The sequence below is a fragment of the Zosterops lateralis genome, assembly GCF_965231275.1.
Source record: "Zosterops lateralis genome assembly, chromosome: 1".
NCBI lineage: Eukaryota > Metazoa > Chordata > Aves > Passeriformes > Zosteropidae > Zosterops > Zosterops lateralis.
The window spans coordinates 134,118,799-134,142,284 of record NC_139762.1 but is presented as its reverse complement, the minus strand read 5'-3'; the positions used below and the strand labels follow the sequence as shown (position 1 = coordinate 134,142,284).

The 23,486-nt window shown below is 38.2% G+C and overlaps 1 protein-coding gene across 2 annotated transcripts in view; it reads right to left on the bottom strand.

The window, feature by feature from the left end:
* Positions 1–1,955: 1,955 nt before the first annotated feature.
* ZFPM2 (zinc finger protein, FOG family member 2) overlaps positions 1,956–23,486 on the bottom strand; it is a 308,739-nt gene continuing 287,208 nt past the window's right edge. For both annotated transcript variants that reach the window (XM_083855434.1, XM_083855435.1), the window contains 3 exons: positions 11,710–11,916; positions 7,193–7,417; positions 1,956–5,500 (listed from right to left, as the gene is read on the bottom strand). In XM_083855434.1, the coding sequence (XP_083711560.1) occupies positions 3,009–5,500; positions 7,193–7,417; positions 11,710–11,916 (2,924 nt within the window). In that variant the 3' untranslated portion in view covers positions 1,956–3,008. The remainder of the gene's footprint in view (positions 5,501–7,192; positions 7,418–11,709; positions 11,917–23,486) is intronic.

Genomic DNA, 23,486 nt, shown 5'->3' with positions numbered 1-23,486 from the left:
CTGGGATTAGGCCAGTATTGTGAAAACTGGTTTAAGAGACAGGGGAGGGATTTCTGGCTGGTCAAAGTGTTTATGTTCTTATTTCACACGAGCAAATTAAAATATGAGTGCAATAAAGAAAGTGAAACAATTGAAAACAGTCTATAAAGTTATGGGAAAATATGGTTCCTGAACCAAATTATTTGAGCAGCTTTTTTTGAAATGCTTTATTTTTTAAAAAAATGTATTTAAAATATCAAATATTAGTATCTGCTACCCATCTAGCTTGTGTATAGTTTTACTTTCACAGAGTGTGATGGTATAACTTAGGGGTTTAGCATGTGTCAGAGTTGCCAGCTGTTCCTGTGAAGTAACTAAAATATATAAAATGTGTTTACAATTGAGTAACTCTGCACCCACAAATGAACAGGTTGTGCTTATTTTGAACTTGTAAAAATGGAAGCAGTCAACCAAATAGGTGATTTATAAAGAGAAAATGCTAGCAGAATTATTCTGTTGTGTGAAAGAAATTGGACTAGCCAGTGGGAAGAATATAATGCAGCATGGCAGGCTTTAATTTACCTCTGGAATATATCAGGAACCCTCAGCATTTCTGGATCAGAAACCGTTTGTGATAAGGCTTCCCTCTTTTAGCGTCACTTCTCAACTAGGTATTTGCTTTAACCCTGATATTTTCCTTTACTTTCTCACTGTCTTAACATACCCCTAGAGCTCTGCAATTGTAAATTACACAACTTATGGCCTTCTGACCAGCTTCACCTAAAAAGTTTTCATCTATGCACGTGGATCTTTTGGAATTAGGTTATTTCAATCCAGATGTAATCATCTAGTTCTTTAACCCAATTATTGCATGATGGATAATCTTCAAAATAATGTTTGCCACCAAAAAGGCCAAGATGTACTATCTATTTCATATATTGGCAAGTATTAGATATCCTGGTGTATTTTCTAATGAACGTTTAATTGATAATCATGAACATTTTGCCTGTTTTATTCTTCCTGTGATTGTAATGTTTTTTCTTCTTCACAAGTGTTATTATCCAAAGTATTTACTGTAGGACCAACTTTGGGCCTACTGAAATGAATGTATACATCTTCTATCTTTGTTGCAAGTGAGAACTAGTACAATTTTAAGCACTCTTGACCTGTATTTAAAGCCCAGCTAATCAGCAGAATTGATAACTATAGTTTTCAAGTGTTTATTATTTTTGCTACTGGGTTGCATATAGCTACACTTACAAATAAAAAAAAGAAAACAGTTCCAAACCACACAGAAATGGGGTTGCTGAAAGCCAGTGGCACTGTATGCTCTTATGCTAGACTACAACTATCTCTTCTGCTGAAATACCATCCTTTTATGCAGCTTGCTCTGAGGTGTTTCTTTGACTGATACAAGAACTAAACCAGAACTGTTTATGTAACTATTCAGATCATGGTTTTGCTTTTAATTTTTTAGGATGAAAGTGCATCAATAGATAATTTTTATAATCTCATTTTTTTTTTTAAATGAAAACAGCGTAAAGGAGACGAAACAACTGCAAGTGCAGTGTACTAACTGTGCATTAGTTCAGATTTTAATATAACATAAATTATTGAGTATTATTTCTATACTGAATTAGTGGAGCAAACTGCTGTTCTCTTAAATGAATGATCTTGGTTTTCATATAAGAACACTGAACACATGAAGAATCATACCAGAGGAAGGAGATTGTTCCACTGATTTTGACATATGGACATACAGGGAAATATGTGTTCCTTGGCACCAGTAAGGAGGACAGCCTTCCTCACATTTTATGTTTTAGTTCACTAGGCAGTCTTAGACCTAGCTGCATTAGTGACCCATCAGTGGGGACTCCCTGGAAGTGGAGGCCTTCTTTGTAGTCATTGTGTCTGAACACTTTTCTTCCACTGAAGAGAAGGCAATGTTAGCTTGTTCCTAAGAGCTTCTTCACAGTTTGTGAGCTCTAATTCCACCTTAAAAAATAAAATTTAAAAAAATTAAAGAAATTACTCTCAAGCTTCTCCAATTATCTGGAATTTTATTCCATCCATATACATGCATAGTAACAACATTTGTTGAGAAATTATTTCTATCAGAAGTAGAACATTATCTTTGTGATCACCAGTTGCAGTATTGCTACTCTTATATTTAAATATATCTTATATATGAATTAGATTCATAATTGCAGCATCGAGTTTAGGGTTTTGTTTTAGACTGTGCCTTTCAAAAGATAAAACTGATTGATATGACCTCATTTCTTACAATACTGCTTCCAGTAATTTTGTTCATTCTTTATAAAGTATTGCATTTAACAGCAAAGGTTTAAAAATTGAGACAGAGATGCATCAGCGAAAGAAAATACAAGTACTATACAAGAAAGAAAATGCCATCTTCATTTAACGTACGTTTTAGATTAAGAAAGTGGACAGAAACATACTGCTACATACAAATGCAAAGCCTAATGACTAAGGTACTGTATGTGCTAAAATATAAAGTGCAAACTGAGCCCAATTGTTCAAAAAAATTGAAGTTTTAAGGCGAACTTTACAGCATAGTTGAAACTTCTTTGCAAGTTATATTTTAGCATATACACATATCTGCAACAGCATATAAGAAAAAAAATCAGGATACACAAGTGCTTTTGAAGCTATTTCTAAAATGCTTTTCTGTATTGTTTGCGACTATTTTCTTTAAAATCTACTATACAGTGCAAACCATATGTGCTACACAATAACTATACAATAACATTACAAATGACTTTAATATAAAGTTTTTAAATAAAAAATAACATAACTACAGCTATGAATACTGCTGGTAAAATAAATTAATATTTTTGAAAATGGCACCAATAATACACTTTACTAATGGACTGTAATGAAATTACACCTTTAAGTCTTCAACTCAGCAATAGTGAAATCTCCTGATTGTCCAGATGTAATTCAAACAGCTTTCTTTAAACTGTATGGAATAATATGCTAAACACATGTACCAAAGGCGACTAATTGTTTCATTTGACATGTTCTGCTGCATGTGAAGAGCAATAAAACTTCTTATGAGTTATAAAGTTTGAGAGATTGTTGAACTGGATGTCACACAGTCGGCAATACTTTCCACTGGTTGGAGCCTGGGTAGAGCCATTCACACCTTTAGCTATACTAGACAACTGTTCCTCTGCTGTAGGAATTGCTGGAGAGACGTTTTCATTTGTAGCTAAGGGATTCTCAGAGATCCAAGAAGGAGACTTGTGCCCATCTTCATGCGGAGGATTCTGGGAAATGTTCTCTTGCTGTGGGTTAGCAGCAGGTCTTTCCTCCTGTTTTAGTCCCCCATTAACTATTACCATGCCTCGGTTTTTCGGCAGCAGTGGAAGAGATTCTTTCTTCTGCACAGCACATCCATTCGAAGGCACCTGGCCTTTAGGAGATTCACTTTCTGTATTTGTGCTTTGATCTAAATCAGTATTATGAATGACGAGAGAACCAGAAATGTAATCACTTGGCTTTATTCCATAATATGGAGAAAGCTGATCTGCTCCTTTAGCTTTCTTTATTGCTCCAGGGTAAAGGCATTGTGGAAGAAACAAATGTTTGTTTTCTTCTTTTGTAGCAATAAGCTGGGCTGCTTCACTAAAGACTTTCAGTCCTTGAAGTGTTGCTAAGTGTGTGGAAAATAAGTTTCCATTGGGAGAAGATTGTTTTGAGTTTCCGTTTTTCTCACATTTGATTATGCCTCTCTCATAACTGACATCTGGGCTGTTTCTTTCACTTTCTGGGTTTTGAAACACCTTACTGTCGAGTTGCCCCAGGTCACTACGCTGATGAGCAGTGACAGGACAAAAATTCTGCTTGTGAGCCAGGTAGTTCTCTACCTTGTTAAAACTGATCTTGCATACGGTGCACTCGTGGTAGTCCAGCAGCCTCTTGGGAGAAGTGGACGTCCTCTCTGACGGGGGTAAGCATTTTTTACTGAGATCTATTGGTACATCCATCTCCAAGCAGGACACGGTGGAGTGGGAAGTGTCACACTTTGAAACTGGAACACACTTGTTAATAGACAGTGATGTTTCCAGATGCTTCGAGACTATTCCTGGAAAGATATCACATCGTGGGTGGTAACATTCTCCAAGGCCCTCTGTTGACTCTTGAGTAGATGTACAAGGATTGCCAAGATTAGCAACTTCTAGAAATCGCTGCTGAACTAGTGGTGGCCTCTGCTCTTGCTCTGGTAAGCACATCTCATACATCTTCCTCCGCTTCCGAGTTCGCATTGTTCTCTGCATGGCAGGCACTTTGTTGGAAGCTGACCTCTTCAGCGGGGGATCGTGGCGGGTGGCACAGTAATACTGCTTGTGGACCATGTAGGTCTCATGTCTGCTGAAAGTAATATTACAAGCTTCACACGTAGTCTTGTTAGGGTCACTTTCCCCCTCTACTAAAGGAGCATTGGGATTCTTCACATCAGAAGGTTTTCCATTTATCTTCTCATCACCATTGCTTGCAGTTGACAACTTCTTAGGCTGTGCACTAAAGTCTTTTTCATGACTTTTATTGTTTGGCCCAATCAAATCTAAAACATTGGAAGAGTTTAAGCAAGATGTCTGCAGAAGTTGATTTTCTGGATCTGATGTGTGAGGAGCTGGATTCAGGATATTTATAGAGCTTTGACCATTACTGGGACTTACAGCTTCAGGCATTTTTTCTGGAACACTGGAAAAATCTGGTGACTTTGCCATCTGCTGCCATCGGCTGCTGCAGTAATGCTTTTTGTGTACCAGATAGTTGTCCAAATTATTGAATGTTATGTTGCATTCAAAACATGTAGCCCCTTTAGGCATCAAAGGACTGTAAATTACAGGCGGATAATTGCTACTTCCATGCCTCAGCCTTCGATGGACCAGTTCCGACATTTTGGCTAATATCTCTGAAGCCTGAGGAACCACAGTGATGTCTTGGGGAAAAGCAAACTGGGAAAGAAAAGGTCCCATTGGGAAAGAAGGACCAATATTAGGCTGAACTGGGGACGAAGCAAGTCTCGGACTGGATGGTTCAGATTTTATTTTGGTATATGAAAAGCTCTGCTTATTTGCGGCAGGCTGGGTTTCTGGCCTCTGGTTTGGAAGGAAAAGTGGAGCCTTTTTTTCACATTTATCAAGCTCTGTATCAGAACTTGCATCTTTAGTCTGCATGGTCTTTTGGCTCTGGGGAACATCATTTCTGCTCAACAGGTCCGTGGCTGGCTGTAAACCTTCTTCATTTCCACTTGGAGAGTGTTCAATGTCACTTTCTCTCTGAATTTTGTTGCCAGAGACATGTAACTCTTGGTGCTGCAGTAGCTCCCTCTGAGTTTGGAAGCCAAAATGGCAGTGATTGCATCTAAAGGCAGCTTGAGTAAGATGCGAGAACAGGTGCTGATGAAAGTTAATCACTGAGTCTGCAGTGTAAGTACAAACTGTGCATTTCAGACTAGCACCGGGTGGGAGAAATTCTTCCATTTTCACTCCTACAGAAAAGACAAGCAAAATACAAAAGAAAGTGACCATTTTGCCTTTCAGGAAAAATACTGGGAAATCAGCTGCACAGAAGGTACAAACACAGTGAGAATGACTAATTTACTTCTAATGAGATGGTATTAGTCACCCTGAAAATACTTGAATTGGTTTTTCCTCTAACTGCTAGGTTATTCTGAGACTTTTGCTCTGCTTTGGAGAGCCCTAGTATTGCATGCATTCATCAGAGCTGGAGGGAGAGAAAGAACAAGGGAAAGGATAAAAATAGACTGGACTTATTCTAAATCAAAAGGTCTCAGAAATCACAGTTACAGCTAAAGGGACACATAATGTTCCCCAAACATAATCACTGGAAATTTTGAACGCACAGACAGCACACCAAGGTCAAGAGATTCAAGGTTATGATGTAGCTTGAGGTACAGCCCTTAGTGTGCCTGAAAGCCACAGACAAAGCAGAAGTAGCATTTTGAGTATTATTGATGCCCAGCTCTTTGCTTGCATGGGTGGGAAGAGGTTACAGATCTATCCTCTGCAGCAAGGACTGATGAGCTGTGTTCCTTGTGAAGGGAGGAGGAGAAGTAAGACATGGCTTCACTGACATTTTATCTTTCACATATAATGGCTGTAGGCAACTACTGCTATGATATGACACCTTTTCCTCACGAAAGCACTACCACTTTATCAAGAACAGTACATTCAAAGACATCTTACAATCACCGATGAAACAAAAAACTCCATGTTTCATGGCATTTTGAAATTGAAAATGCTTTAAAAAGAGATAAGACCAAATTTCTCTACAGCATCAACACGGATTCTAGTTACCTCTTAGACAATAAAACCAGAAAAAGTACTGATATAGATGATATTCAGAATTTGAAATGAGCATTTGTGCTGCCTATATGTACACACATATACCACACCTCAGTCAGGTGAAGTAGGTGTGTGATAGTTGGACAACACAAAACTATATGAATACTGTAGCTCACTCTATGGGTAGTCATACTGTTGGACCTGGAGGTCCTCCCTTCTTCCCTAGCATCAGTGACCCCCCAAGTTGTAAGTGAAATTTGAAATTTGACCTGCTCTTGGCCTCAGAGGCCAGAAGAGAACCAAGAAACTACACAACACTTTAGTCAGCACTTGCTTCCCATCAAGCACTCTTTCCCCAGGAGGCCACATGAGGGTTTAGCTCCTTCACTGACGTGAGATGGTGCTTCACATGCTTCCCCATCCTGTGGTACAGTGACAGCAGTCCCTATGGGACTTTGCATTTTAAAAAAGCCCTCTGCCTAAAAAGCCTCCTCTAGGGCACTAAGATATTACTTCAGAAGGACAAGTTCTCTGGTTGGGTGCATGTTCAGTAGCTGGAAATCCTGCAGTAATTGATTGTGTCTGGATTCCTGATCACACCTTCACCAGTAAAGAAATGCTGCCTCTGTGTGTGTAAGCACACATTAAGAGAGAGACAACATTCAAATGAGGATTAGGAGATAAGACAATGGCACTGGTTACCTGGGAGAGGTACTCCTGTAGAACACAGGTCAGAAACTGCTGACATTTTGGTATTATCTACATGCAATACTTGCATATGTTTGGAGAGACATTGATCTACTGAATGTCTATAATGCATAATTCTTCAAAAAGGTAAATCTAGAAGATGATACAGGAAAACACATGATACTTACCGCTGTGAGAATTTAGATGCATTTCCAGAGCTCTTGCGTTTGAGAAGCTTTTGGTGCACTGTGGAAAGGGGCAGACACTGGATATCTGCTGAGCACTGTCCTCACTCTCCTCTGACAGCTGTGGCCCCTCTCTTTGCCTCCCACTGCAGTAATACATGAGATGGGCCTGCAGGTTCCTCTCACTTCGGTACCAAATGCCACAGGATTTGCAAGGGAAAATGTCCTCTACAAGCAAGTATAAGCCGGTGCAGGTTAGCCACAGTTCACTTGGTGCCAACAAATTAACACAGCTAGATTAATTTCCCTCCCTCCCTCCCCATTAAAAAAAAAAACAAACACGTATTTAATAAAGCATTGAAAGCAGAGAAATGGGTTTATTAAAATGTCACTTGCAGATGAGAGACTAACATGGGAGACAGTTGTTTCTTTCAAAAGGATATTTTTTTTAAAAGTTGCATAAAGAAAACTGCTAGAAGCTTTTGGTGCATAATTATCTTTAAAACTAAGTTAAATTAAATGTTTGTTGGAAACATGCGATACTAATTCAGGAACTGTGCTGTATTTCCAATATATCACTACTCGTTAGGTGACATCTTTCAATTTTTTTTCTGTGTGCACAAGACTTTCCAGCTCTGGGCCTTTGAATTTTTGAGTGCTAACTGCAGATCATTCTGAAGGATGTGTATTTTCAGTGTGCTTATGCATTTATTATTGTAAAATCCTTTTGCTCTGATATTCAGGAGGCAAGACTAGACTACTTTTCCTTAAGATCCTGTCTCATTGAACGTGATATTATACTAAGCAGCATCTTTATTTCCTTGGTTCCTATTCTTATTAATTATAGAAATTGAAATTTCTTCTGTATTTTTTGTCCTTGCTTCAGTAAATTGTTGGTTTTCCACTTTTCATTATGCATAGAGAATATTTACTGAAAAGAGGCAACTTTTTGTTGTCTCCTATCCCAAAGTGTCAGCATCCCTATGAGGAGAGACCATGTAGAAGTTGCACTGAGTGTTTTCAGCAGCAGAAGTCAGGATTTTGATCATGCATTAGAGGCTACATACTTTGCTAATGTGAAGAGTAATAATGCATATGGTATATTTACACCAAGTGGACAGATATTTGTGTGTTAATACCCTATCAAAGGACACCTACATAGTACCTGTCCTGTATACATCTCAAAAAGACATAAGGTGAACCTTCTATCCTATCAGTAAGAACAAGAAGAAATCCCTGCTCTTTTGGAGCAGATTTACACTAGTAAATTAAACTGTGACAGGATCCACACTTGAGCACTGGAACTTGTTTATATTCCTAAATCATGAGAACAGCCCTTTCTATACCTTTGGCTTAAGTCAATGAACACTTTGCCATTCATGCATAGATTTCAGGAATTATCAAAGGCATAGGACCATTCTCTGTATCTGGTCCTGGACACCTCTTGACTGTTTTTGAGACTAAGAAAGGATTAAATTATGAGTGGCCTCAGACTGTGACAGCTGACCTCAGGGTCAGGCAATTGCAGTCAACATCAAAACACACCTTGAACAACATCAAAACTCCTTCTGACTTCAGAATGCAAAGAGCTGCTAGAGACTGTAATTAACTTAGTATTAAAGAATGCCTGGCTGCTTTGAAAACATGCCATGTGTAGCTGATGATGTAATTCATTATCATTCATGACAATTTATGTTTAATTTCAAATATTGATGTGTATAGGACAAGTGCTCTGTTTCAATTCCTTTGGCTGAACAAAGTTGAAGACTCCAACCCATTGACATGGATGAGTCTTTTATTTGCTAAATATTTACAAATGCAGCCAAAATTTACATTGCTTAGTTTGCTTCTCTGATTGCAATGCTAATGCTTCTCTATTTTTCTGCTCATGAATTTGCAAAAAATATTTATACCACTACCAATTTTTATTTTTCCCTTTGCCACTGAATAATTGTGCATGGATTTCAGACACAAACATTTAATGGAGCAGTTATTATTTCAACATACACCACTATTAAAACATTACTGATACAGCTTGCATAATTTGAAATGTCCAACTCACTTTAAAGGTGACATTTCAACATCTGGTTTTGGCCTCAAATGGTTTTTAAAAGTTGAACTGTTGAGGTTTCCACAGAAAAGAAAGTCCAAAAGTATTAATAGCAAATTCTGATATGGGCTACATGTCCTAATTGAATTCATTTGACTGCATTCCATCACAGAATTGAACTTTCTGATTATCTTAATGAATTTGACTTCCAGCCATCTTTATTTCCTATGGGTTAGATGGCTTGGACAGTCTGTAGCTGCTGCAGTTACGCACGGTGAATATGTGACTCCCATTATATGCCAAGCAGAGGAAATGTATCTGAGGAGTTTTGCATGGTGAGAGGATGAAATTTCAGGGAGAAAAATATATAGGGATGGGATCTGAAAATAGTACTACTCTAAAGCAATGCAAAACAGATAAAGACTATTTGAATTTTGAATTACTTAAAACCAAAATATTGCAATTTATTTCAGTGGATACTTTCATATAATGAAACATTCACCCTCAAGCTGAATGAGCCAAAGGTGTTATTCTAATTTTATTTTACCAACTAGCAAATGTTAGGAAACATAAACAAATCTCCCAAACAACCTACAAAACTTTTTTTTTTTTCAGAGATCTAGAAAAAGGAATGTTTAAGAGATGGCTCATCACAAATCTAAAGGTTCATTCAGCTTGTTGCTCGACTTCTAGTTGAAGACTTTAATGAAGAAACTGAATTTTACCAACTCAACAATGAAATGTGAAAATAGCCCCTTATAATTAGAGGCAGAGTTGGGACTGATGTGGAATGTTCTGAGCTGTAAGATTTGCTATTTTATTTTATTATTTTATCTTCCTGGAGTCAAGAACACAGAAGTTACTATGAGTTGCTCCAAAACCTGTATAGCAAGAGCTGATGCACTATAAACTTAAAGACTCCTCTTAGCAATGTTCAGTGTGGCTTTCCAGAGCTCTGCAAAAGTCAGTGCTGACAGAAAAGATGTTTCCAGAAATGTGACGTTGTAGAAATCTGACTACTTTGCCAAAGCCCAGAGCTGGCCTCATAGATTTACACAAGAACACGATCTCAGCTGAAACAAGCTGTGCCCTTTAGGCAAGGTAAACAACTCACTGTAGCAGCTTCTTTTCAGCTCTTGGCTATAAACACAGGCCTCCCCTAACAGTGGTGTTAGGGTGCTTCGTGGTGTTTTAGGTGCTTCTGACATCTTATTTTGGAAAGGTCCTGTGCAATCCTAATTGCTGGTTCTGTGAGCAGGTATGTCAGCTCACAACTGCCCCACTGGTGGGGTAGAAACGAATGTGCTTAGCTAAATGGCATGAGGCTGCTCCAACTCACTCTTGGAAGAGAAGACTTGTATGATAAGGACATTTGAAGGTTAACTTTTAAAATAGGCTAACAATAAATATGTGGCTATCAAAATGGTTTACCAGAAAATAAGCAATTAAAAAGAAAAAAGAAACGGAAAGGAAAACGTGGAATGAAATATGTTACGAGGGATATTTTAACTAGTCCTGTGTGAAGACCTTGAAGATGTTGTGACTGTTCAAGACTCAGTGTTATTAAGTGTGAGACTGAGTGGCAGATCATGTGTTTGCATGTGACCTGAAATACCGTGTTCAGTAGTTCATTATAACTAATTATAATACTTAGAAACCACAGGAAGTGCAAGGAAGTGCTCCAGCACGGAGTCTAAATGGACAGACTTGCAAAGTGTTGAGAGCTAAAATAGGCAATCTAAGTGATGACTGGCGAGGATCATGGTAATGGCCAATACATTTGAAAAGTACTTAGAAAGGAGGATGAGGAACTCAGGCTGTATAAAGTAAACAGCAATAATAAGCAAAAGCTAAATATATAAAATATAATTCAAGCTGAATTGTCCCAGTTCAGGAACACTCATGTCCCTCTGCTCTAAGGACAGCACTTGAATTCATGCTGCATTTTGTTCATGATAGAGGCATGATGACCAGCAGGTGTAAAAGCATTCCTGATAAACCATATGGATGGAGATGCTGCAATAAATCAGGGCTGCTATAAGGCATGATTTCTGCTGCATTTTGAAACAGTCACTGAAAGGATGTGTTTCTTTTCCTTTACTGAGTATCATGAATTATTATCAGGAACTGCAGCAGTAAGCAACAAGCTTACTTGAGCAGCAGAGGCTGGACTTGGGAGAACTAGCCAACCTATCTCATCTACTCTTTTAACAGTTTCTAAGCCTATTGCCTCTAGGAACAGATCACAGAACCTCCACACGAGGGCAGGTCAGGTACTCTGGGAGAGGCTCTCCCCAGACTCCTCTTCCTGCTCTTTTTATCTCTGAGATGATGGGGGAACAAAAGCAGGCTTTGAGCTGCGATGTGGTTTCTGTGGTCATGAATTCACCATTGCTGCATTAGCTCTTCACATGTATCTTAAAGTACTGCTGTTTTAAAAATCTGCCAGAGAATAGAATTCCTCACTTACTGTTCACAATAGCTGTAGGCAAAATAGATGCCATTGCAGCTTGCTGCGGGAGCAGTTGTATGGAGTCCAGCAGGCGGGCGGGGTACATGCCTTCTGTGAGAGTCATCTGACTGGCAGCTTGCAGCCTTGAGTCAAAATCCACAACAAAGGCAACCAGCTCTTCACCCTCTGAGATGGCCTTGGTCGTGGTACACCAAAGCTGCCCCCCTGCAGGAAACATAAGCAGAAAGATTTAATTGACAATATCAGATTTCAGAACTTTAAATATCAGTGCTATCTTCACACCTTTTTTTTTTTTTTTTTTTTTTTTTTTTTTTTTTTTTTTTAGGTTTCAATGGTTTATTTAAGGCAATGATATATATACAGTTTTTACTTTTACTGTCTTCCTTCTACCAACACAGGAATTTTGATTTAAAAGAAAAATAATTTGAGGATAGTTTTCCTAACTATTTGCAGCATGAATAATCATTTTAATTTTTCATTTTTTCTGCTAAAAAGCCAGCACTATGAAAATCAAGATATAGGTGAAAATAACTTATGCAGCACTTCTCTCAATATTTTCACCGAAGTTCCTGTAAATCTTTTCTTTATGCCAAGTTTGATTCATTTTGAATAGAAAATCACAGCTCAATAAAACCAAACAGCTGCAAGAAAGAAATCAGATTTCCTCTTAAGGGCGTTCTTCCCCTCCCTTATGTTTGTCACCCTCTTTCTCTAAAAAATCTTCCCTTATGTAATATTCTTCGTAACATGACTGCTTTATCTCTGCTTACACTGACTGAACTTCCTGAAAAGAAGATATGCCAAAGATCTGTTTCATAAAGGCTTATTCAAATAAAGGTTTGTTTAAAAGGGGGGGAAGGGGGGAAGTGGAAGAACTTTCATCAAACAGTAAGATACACTATAGCTCTGTGCTGCAAATGTCACGTGTAGTGCATTAAAAAGAAAATTAACTATGCGAGTACATCTACTAATGTATTTGAATGCGATAGTGAATGCTCATTTATTTAACATGTTTAGACAGGCAAAGCACTTATATTGTGTTATCTACACTCTCAGGCCTAGATACATATCCAATACAGTTATGCCTGAAATAATGTTGCATACTTTATATGTTATAAAGCTTTTTTTTTTTCCTCAGGTTTTGTATACATAGAGAAAGCTATATGTTGCATTCATTAGGCAAGCAAAAACTGTACTCGTTTTGATAAGTAATATTGCTGTGTTTATCTTTCGGCATAACTGCCTTTTCAACTGCACTTCATTTTTTTCCCTTCAACGAGATTATAGTTTTAAAACAACTTGTTGCAAAAATCTGGTAGAGGAGATAACAACAGTGTATGATATGCCACAGCTAAATGGAAGAATTAGGACATTGTTTTAGAGAAATCTTGGACAATTAATTAAACCAGTCTATTAGCTTTCAAAGATGAGCAAACAAAACAGGATCAGTGACAGTGTATTTCAGTGGCAAAATACTCTAGGCTTCCACACCTCCAAGTGGTGTAGAAGTTTCAAAGCAGAAAAGTCTTTGTATTCACCCATCAGTAATACAGCAGTTGAAGGTGCTACAAAGTTTACAAACAATTTACTGTGAGGGGACCAAAGCATACCAAGGTTTACTAGTCTCTGAGATTACAATATTAAATTTTGCAAATCTGAGTAATTTCCTCTAGAGAATAAGAAGATGAAAAGTGAAGATAGTACCAAAAATTTCTAAAAATGCAGAATCCTAATGCCTGAGCAGGAATTCAAAAAGTTGAAGAGCACAATATGACATATTGCCTGATATACAGAAGCCTTCAGAGCTAAACTGGGATAAAACCTCTTCCAGAGAGAAACAGGCTGAATTACCTAAGTGCACTTAACAAGTCTTGTAGATGAAAATACATGGAACACACACTGCAGTTTGAGAACCTGAAATTGGGTACTTTTGCCTCAAACATCACACAGTTAATTTCCATTATTAACATGCACTTCTATCTTATTTATATACAGAAGGTGTAATAATCAACCAACATAATTTAGTCTATTTTAATACAGAATAAGAGCTCTTTCTAGACTTTATTATTCACTGGATCTCTTAATAAAAATGAGTCACTGCAGAATAACCAACCGAGACTTTCTCTATCCCAGCAAACATCTTGACATGCTCTGCACCCTTGGGGAGGAAAAAAAAAGTGATTACTGGGTCTCCAGCTGCAATCAGTCTGGATCAGCTAAAAGGCTGAGTCAGGCTCCCGGTGTTGGAGCTCCTCAGGGCATTGACTCATGTCCAGCAGCAGATTAAATTCGGACAGCTGAAGGGAGCAGTGACCCCGGCTGCCTGCTCCACCCAGCTCCTGCAAACTGTCACACCTACGGCAGGCACAGCCTGGTGGGATGTGTGACAACTTTGGAAGCACAACAGTTTCTAGTTTGGCTTAATAAAGAAAATCAGAACTTGGGAAGTTAAATCCATTCCTGCACATGAATACAAACCTTCAGCTCACCAGGATTCAGATCCAAGAAGGACATTGTTATTTTGTTTTCTCTCATCCTAGTCTACAGTAAATGAGGCATTTAAGTGATCATGACACACACATCCATGTTTTCATCAGAACATGATATTGTGTTAAGTTAAATACCCAGACGAACTTCCAAAAGATACGTCCTTCCAGCTACTGGAAATGCAGGTCAGCACTTTTGCACTCATTGGGACAGCACACGGTGCAGTCCCTACTTTGTCCCCTTCTGTGCTTGCCCGCACTGAGTAAGGCAAGAGCTGCTGCTTTGAAAGATGCAAACTTCCTTCCCCTTAATGCAGTGAATGCAAACATGCTGACCTTCATGCACAGCAGGAAGACTGTGGAACAGAAGTCTTCTTGAGCCTTCTACTGCACAGTCAAGCAAAGAGCACAAGTCAGTCAAGAGTGACAGAAAAAAATACTGTCAAGTGCAGAGAACCCAACAGAGGCTTCCAAATTTAATAGGAAGTTCCAATCATGGCTATCATAAGAATTACTATGCTGTCTAGACACCTCTGGCAGGGAAAAGGATTTCCTTACAGGTGGCAGCTAAAAATCAGGAAAAAAATTCTTCCCACAAACTTTTCTACAGGCTGACACAACTGACATATATACAGCAGTGTTTCAGGAGCACAACAGCTTTTCATTGAGCCTAGAGCAGTGTTAACAACAGGTTTTCAAAGGGGTGATATGGAAGCCATAGCCAAGTATCAGTGGTAATTAGATGGAGACAGAAAGATGTTTGCCTGAAATATTTGCAAAGGCATGAAGATTCCATAAAGAAATGTGAAGGACTATTATCTATATGAGATGAAGTTCTCATTAAGCTGGCTAGATTTTTTTCTTTAAGCCAACTCTTCCTCTTGTCAGAAATAGCTTATAGGAGTGAAATTGTTCTACAAAGCTTTACCAAGCCAGGTTTCTCAGTCCTAAGATGACACAGGCATCAGAGGAAGAGAAAGGATGAACAGATGTTTTAACAGGGAGGAGTGACTGACAGTGCCTCTGAAATAGTCATGGTTATATAATTTGGTCAGAAATCAATGGTAGAATGGTGATTTTGGGTCTCATCTTGTCCATAATTATTACATTGGTCATTCTGACACAGCAGAGAGGATTCTTAGTCAGGCACAAGAAGCATGACACTGATGATGTGGATGACAACGATTATATTTATTGTTCACACAGTATCTAAATATTGTCAGTGCAGTATATAATACAAGCACATCTAATGGATGATAGTAGAAACAGGTTCAGCTAGAAACATACAGGTTTAGAGTCTTTGGCCTTACAGAATGCAAAGCAAAAAGCACCCTTTTGCTACCATAGGATTTTATCTCTTTATGTGGCCAGATCTTAGCGCTTTTACTCCCCTTTCTCAACTGAGTGCTCCCTGTCTATGGGCTGAAGGTGTTCCTGCAAGTGTTCCTGCCGGGGGTGGGGGGAGGAGGCCAGGAGCCCATATGGAAGCTGCCTGCAACCTTGGGAGACCAGTTTGCCCAGACAGCCCAGTCTCCAGCAGCATTTTATACCCTGTTTTAGGTCGATGTGTACTAAAGTCAATTCCAACCATCAGGGCTCCCCCATCTCTGGAATGCATTCATTATGCGAGCAGTCCAGACAGTTCCTCCCGCAATTCCCACCCGGTGTTCTTATCTTAGGGCAATTCCCACCTGGTGCTGTTATCTTTGAAAAAATCATACTGCCCATCAGAGACAACAGCAAGGAAAAGCGTGTGTGCAGAGGATGCACAGGAAGCTTCCTGCATCCTCTGACTATATTTTGTCACCATCACAAGCACTTAACACTGAAAGGGGTCTTACAGTTTTACTTGGTAAAGTAGTAATAAAAGTCTTACTCTTGTGCAGTGCAGAAAGGAAGGTTTTAGATCAGCAGAAGGCTTTGTAACATTGGAAAGCTGTTTTCTTTTCTTTGTAGCATTGGAAAGCTTCTTGAGCGTGTAATGTATTTTTTTATATCTGTGGTTAAATCAAGCAAATTTATGTGATATATAACACACACGTGTCAAGCAGAAGAAAAAAATAAAAATGTCTGCAAACACTGTGTATTTATTTGAACTCTTTTGCTTGTTCAGAATCCAAGGAATTAAAAGTGCTCATTTGTTTAATCATCAAAAGACAGGAAAGCTAAAGAATATCATGTGTGCAACCTAGAGCAAAAAATTACACTCCAGTTGTGTTGGCATGAGTTCTTTACCAAAAAACATCAGGCACTGAAACAGTTACCTGATACGTTCAGAACGTCCACCAAATGGGAAGGTTATTTCAGGGTTCTCTTCTTTGCCTGCATCTTTTGCTGCAAATATATCTGCTGCTTGAAAAAAACACCAACACCCTTAAATAACAACAAAAAAACCCAACCCAAACCAAAAACTTTCTACGAAAATGAAAGAGTAAGGTCCTGATGTCCCTGAAAAACTGTGGACTTACTGTTCTTTGTAATGTTTATGATCAAGATTCTTGTGCAAACAGATCTGGTTCCTAACAGGAAGCTTATAAATCATACTCATAATTGCTGTCAAAACTGCAGTGGAGTGTACTGCAAGTTTCGATAATAAAGAATAGAGTCACAGTTCAAACTTGATTACATTTTGGAAATTCATGGTGCTCTTACAAGAATCAGTGGTCTTAAATATCTTCTTCTCCTGCCAAATTTTTCACTTGCACTTTTTATTATTTATGAAATCAGTGTCTGCACAATGTCAAGCAGACCTCTGCTGATAAACTCTAATTAAGATTAAGACAAGCCTTTTGGAAAGGATCCCATCATTAGCAAACATGATAAACACAAAAATACTCCCTACTTGTCAACCAGGAGCAATTCAGTAACCTAACAGTATTATCTGTTGCTAGGCTACAGGGCTGACAAAGCTTCAATTATATTGTATGGCCATACCTATAGAAAACTGTATAGGAAAATGTATCTAATATAAAAGCATTTAACTTCATCCATGCTATCTGTAATTCACGGCTTCCCTCAATGGCAAAAAATCAGGTTAATAATTGCATAGCAAGCTGAAAAAAATCTTAGCCATGTGTCATGTTTGCACAATTTTTTCTAATTTATCTTTATGATTGATAGACATTTGCTTTGTAAAAATAATAAAATGCAAGCAATGGGATGCTGTAAACTAGAAGCGTAACTACATCTGGAATCAAGATATGGAATCACACTTAGTATAAAAAATATATAGTAAATTGAACCAATTAAATCATACTTAGATGCGGTAAAACAATATTTTCTATATTCAGAATAAGGAGTAATATGGTGACAGATATGCAGGTTAATTCAAAACTTTTTTTATGTAGGACAGGCACCTAAAAGAGAAAAAAAAAATCTTATTTTTTTAACAGGCCTTCCTTTTTTCTTCTACATTTGAAATTTTTTGAAACAAAGGAACCTCTACTATCCTGTTTGGAATAAGGAATTTGCTCTGAAAATTTAACTAAATGGCCGTTCACTCATTTTGATCCTCAGAACCCTTGAACCCTATACCACTTCCAGGGAGAACACAGAATCCTGCATAGTGAGCCTTCTGAAGGTGGGCTGCTGCTTTTTTGGTCTTTTTTCCCCCAGTTATGTTTTGCAGGCCTTAAGGAACGATAATTTGGAATCTGTGAATCACAGTCTGAAAAGAGATTATATATAAGGTCAGACTCACCTAACTCCACTGAGAAAAAGAGCTTCAAAATGGATGAAACCATTAAGCCTTTTGATTCATATTGTTGCTTTTAGGAAAAGTACCTTAAGAAAGCAAGTAGCTCAAACCAGCATTTCCACTGAGTAGAGGTGTTTCACTGATTGAGAAGCATAATGACATATAAACATATATTCAAAAGCAAATTCCGGTTTCCCTGTCTTTAGTAACAGTTGATTTTCCTTGCTAAAATATCTGAGTCTTGTTTTTTTGACCCAGAAATGCCACACACCTTTCACAGAAGTTTAGGAAATCAATGGCAATTTCTATTAAAAGCAGCTTTCAGTGCCAGTTAATGCCTTAGTATTACTTTTGTGTAGTAAAATTTGAGCTTTCTGGACTTGATTGCGTTGCTGCAACAACATAATAGACCATTTCCTGTACACACATCTTTTTGCAAGAAGGGTCAAAAGACTATCAGAATTTATTTAAACAACAGACTGTTGCTCTTAGCAACTTCCAGGCACCATCAACTGAATTAAACCTTCCTCTCCCAATAAAACGTTCCAACTTGCAAAAAATTGTGCTTTTTAGTAATGGTATTGTGGGTTGGAGTTAATTTATTTTCTTTCCCCCTTTGTTCCACAGGTTAAGCATTTAGGGAAAATTTGCACATCACAATAGGATGGGATCTTCATATTTGGGTTCCTTCTGCTTCTCACCCATGGGGTTGTGACGACTCAGCACATTGAATGCCATTTCAGTGCAAGTTATTGGGCAGATCTCTAATTTTTGACATGAACAAAGTACATATATCTATATGTGGACACATTGTTTAATAAAAAATTATAATTCATTCAAATCCAATACTGTTGAAATTTTTGACAGTAGAGTGGTACAAGGAACAGAACTTATAAATTATGTGTGCCCCTTCTTTGAAAAATGCTTTGGAGGTTTCTTTGTGCATTGGCAAATACAGTAGGAATATGAGTTATTGTGTGAATCCTCCTGCACAGCACCTGATAAAAGAATAAAGAGCTGTGACATATTCCTAAAACAATAGAGGAATTAAAGAGAAACAATGGGCCAGCTGCTTCATTAATACAATCAAAAGACAGCCCAGCACAGAGGAGTCCAGATAATTAAGCACTACTCTTTTAGACCTCTTTTCTGTAGTAAAATTGCTAAAAATTTATTAACTACTTCATAGGTGTTAGATAGATCTATGTACTTGTTTATTTGGGTTGATTAATGCCTTTTCAGTATTCTACAACATGCCAACTCATGGTTCATACAAGTTTTTGAATAAAATAATGTAGGAATATGTGATACGGATCTGTGGTATATACAGCAATAAATCAAAGGCATTTTGTGAACAGTCTTTCCAGTTGCTAAATAATTCTTAGCATTTTTCACATGTGTACACAAAATATGTACCTTGCACAGCATTTTTGCTATTAATGCATTTTAATGTTGGGGTTCCAGCTGTTTCTCTGTGAAGTATCTCAAAAATCACCCCTGCAAATTCGGACTACTCAAACTCTCACCAAAAACAGCTTTACTGCGACATTAATGAGATGATTTCCTAGCTTCTTCTGTAATTTTTCCTTGTTTACTGATCAAAGGAGATTGCCAAAACAGATTTGACCTTTAATTTTAACTACCCACTGCATATTATAAGCCTGCAAAAAAAGGCAAATATATTATACTGTATAAAATTAGATCAATATAGAGGACAAACCAGTTCTGTTGCCACTTTTACTATTACCTTTGTGTTCAGCATAGAATATCAAACCTTAATTTTTAGCTCACTGAACAAAAGGCAAAGTGAAGAAACTGCAGTGATATTTTCCAGAAGCAATACAACAGAAAAATACTCAGCTTAATGGCTCTAGTCAAATTAAACCCCTGTATTTAGAGATATAAGATCTCTGACCAGAAACAGAGAAGAAAATACTCCTTAGGAATATAGCTCTTGCTCCTTCACGTGAGTCAACCTGAGCTTTGGGTCTGACTCCAGCTTAGTCATATGCTGACAGCTGACAGTGTATTCATCTGAATAGATGATTTTATGATCAAAACTGTCAGGCATTATATAGCTGATAAAGAGGAAAAGAAAAATATGAAAGGAACTCGCCAGTCCTAGGGGAGAGAACTCCTAAACCTGGCATCTCGGTGTGAGTGTCAGGGGTCGGTCTTTCCCTTGCTGCAGTACAACTATTGCTAACATCACCATCTTATGGCAGCAGCTCTCAAATTCACACTGCAAAAACCTTCCTCAGCTGAACCCCAAATAAAGCACAGTATTCCTGAAGAGTAAGGAGTGCAAGGAACAGATTTTGACCTCTTGTTTTTAACACTGTTGTATGCCTGCATTTTGTTAGTTTGAGGATTTTTATGTGTTCCCTCCAATTAAATGTCTGCACGTAACACTCAACAGAGTTCTAATAGGTAAAGAGGCAAAATAGATTAGAGCTCCGAAAATATTCACAGGAAAATAATGTGGTAATTTTATTTGCCATTTTCCCCCCCGATAGAGCTGTCACAGCTTATTTACCACAGGGGGAGACAGTTAAACCCATATCCTTAGAAGTTCTATGCATTTAAGAGGCTTATATATCTCTTCTGGGACCCTCGTTCAAATCCTGGGCTAATCAGAATGAATACATATCTTTCTATTAGATGGCTCTAAAAAGTCTTAGGTGATATCAGCTCCTGGTGGACGACAGTCCACAGCGTAAAACTATTAAATGTTTGGCACAAATGGCAATACTTACGAAATGAAGCTGAAAACTGTAATATCCTCCCACATCACAAGAAGTTAAGTCTGCTGCTCAGAGGTTGAAATTAAAGCCTGCCACAAATGCTAAACCTGTTCTATTTCCTTAATTCAGCATAAACTCAAACAAGGAAGTCGAAGGAGTTCTTTCCCAAGTTTAGCAATTTCTTCTTTTTTTCCCCCTCCCCTTTTCTTTGTAAATTCTTCTGTTTTGAATTGAGTGCTACACCTTTTTTACATTTGAATTAGACCTCACTTGAGTGTTATTTTAGAATTTACTAAGCCCTCAGAAAGAAAATGATAAACAGCTTGAAAAAACCCGATAAGCTCTTGCTGACATTGCCCACATTGCATTCCCACCACCACTGTAAAGGAGCTAGAACTTACTGTCAGAGCACAATCACCTCCTTTTTTACTTTTTACAGGACCACTGAATGGGCACTCTCCACAGAGCTTCCCAGGAGACATTCCTAGGTGATGCCCACTGCTTCCCCCAGCTTTTGTGGATGCACCAGGTTTCACAGAAAGAGAAAATGCACCACTGAAACCAACTACTCTGAAGCAGGGCTTTGGATACACACATTCCTACAATCCCTGCTTCCATATCAGCACAGCTGTAAGGTGACCTTTTTGTAGCCTTACAAACACAATCATGCCTGTGGATTGTCTTTTCAGCGTTATTTTGTGAGGCTGGAGTGTATGAAAAAAGGAGGTGATTAAATGAGACAATAGATATGCTTTAATGGCACCTCTTTCTTACAGGAAAAGCAGAGTACACTGCATCTTATCAATGGATTTTCTACTGTCTTGCACCTGCTACTGGAGGGCTCATTCCTTGCCCCTGGGCAAATGCGGAGTGAATGGCAAAGGCACCTGAGCGGAAGGAAGGATTATATAGAAAGAGCTGTAGTGATAGGTTTATTTGTAAAGGAAGGCAACACAATAAATATAAAGAGAAACAGGAAAGGTTTAGAATGGTAAAATCAAACTAAGAAACATTGGTTATGAGACCTGCCCGCTTATTGAAATACAGGGGCCATGCTCCAGAAAAGGCTTACGTTTTTGTGAGAAACAAAAGCCAGCTTTTATAACGAACAGAAACTGGAGCATTTAGTTATGTGCACTGTAACCCAGAGAAAACAGTTGCTATTATCGTGAGTTATCTCGGACCTTTACTTGTGTTAACGTTCAGCTCACAGGTTGAAGTTCAGGAACTAGTTCACCTCGGCTGTAACAACCACGGATGAAAAGTGGCACTTCCTGATTCCAAAAAGTCTTGCCCCCACTTAAGCGATTAGAATGCTTTACACTGGTTGCAGTGGAAACAAGACTCTGTGACAAATCAGTGTCTCCCTTACTAAACAAGCAACTAAATAAAAGTAGATTTGCATGTTTATTATGTTCTAAAATGTAAACACCATAGAAGCTATAATAAGCAGCTAACCCAGTCCTCTCTATGTGAAAAGTACCACATTAAAAAAACCCACCACCACCCACACACAAAACCCCATACCAATACCTCAGATTTCCTCAAAAAGTTAAATCCCAGGTATTATAGTTCTGCCTTTTAAAGTAGAAGCTAGAAGTAAATTGGCTGAAAACTCTCGGTCATCAAAAGCATTTCTACCTTCCAAGCTATACACAGTGTCCAAGCTAAACAAGTATCGTAAACCACCAGAAGTCTCCCAGTTAGTTCATCGAGAAAGAGACTGTCAACAGCAGAAAGCAAAGACTGAGCTACTTCTGGTCACAATGGAACTTAAAAAAAAAAAAAAAGGAAAAAAGAAAAAAAAAAAAAAAAGAATGAGCAAATTGTTAAGATTCTGTCTGTACACACTAAAGGAAATTAACAATTGAGGAGAATTCTGCACTTGATGACTTCTTCCAAAACAGGCTTAATAAAAAATGCCAGTTTTCTGAGCATCATACAGGGGCATAGAAGCTACCATTGTGCCTGCTTGGTCAGCATGATTTCTACATGGCCAGGAAAAAAGTGACTGTATACCCAAAGGCAAGCTGTCAAAATTCAGTTCGCAGCTGATAAACTGATTACAAAGCTGCTTAAGACTTTGCTTGTAAACAAAAGCATTTATCAACTAATAATTTGCAATAAACTGATGTAACTCCCAGCTGAGCCCCAAACTGTAATTGTCTTTACCATCTGCCTATTAAAATACCATTCTTCATCACCAAGCAGGAGCAGAAGGGAGAGAATCTCCAACAACTACATAACTTGCATGCTTATAAATAATCTGTGAGCATTTCACACATTCATTATGATTGCCAGGTTTTGTGTACTTCATTTTCTCTTTTTGAGAGGCAAAGAGGTGCAGTAAAGTGGCAGAAAAGAAATTATTAAATACCGCCTGGTGCAAGAAAAAAATTATGTAAATTCATCATACTCTGCAGTTTCCTAATTTTTTTCTCTTTTTGCTACTCCATAGGAATATCACGATGGAAGCCCCCTCAAGCACAACTTTACAGATTAAACTCTCAATTTCTTTTCAACTTGTCAGTTTTCATTACCTTTCTTTCTTATGTATTCAGTTCTTACAGCTGCTTCAATGGGAAGCCAGTTAAAGCACATTGGCTCCCTAGGGGGAGTCTGCCAGGGTCTGAGGCATTCTGCAGGCTCCCTGGACTTCTACAGGTCACCCTTAAGAGCATTTTGCCTATCTTGTTGAGAGGATGTCTGAAAATTAAGTGAATTTACATGCTTTTATTTTCTAACTACTGACAGCCTTAGTCCTGAGAAAGGTGGTAGTGTTTAGACAAAGTTCAAAATTAACAAATACAGATGCTCTAAAGCTGATACATCCCAAAGGAAGAATCA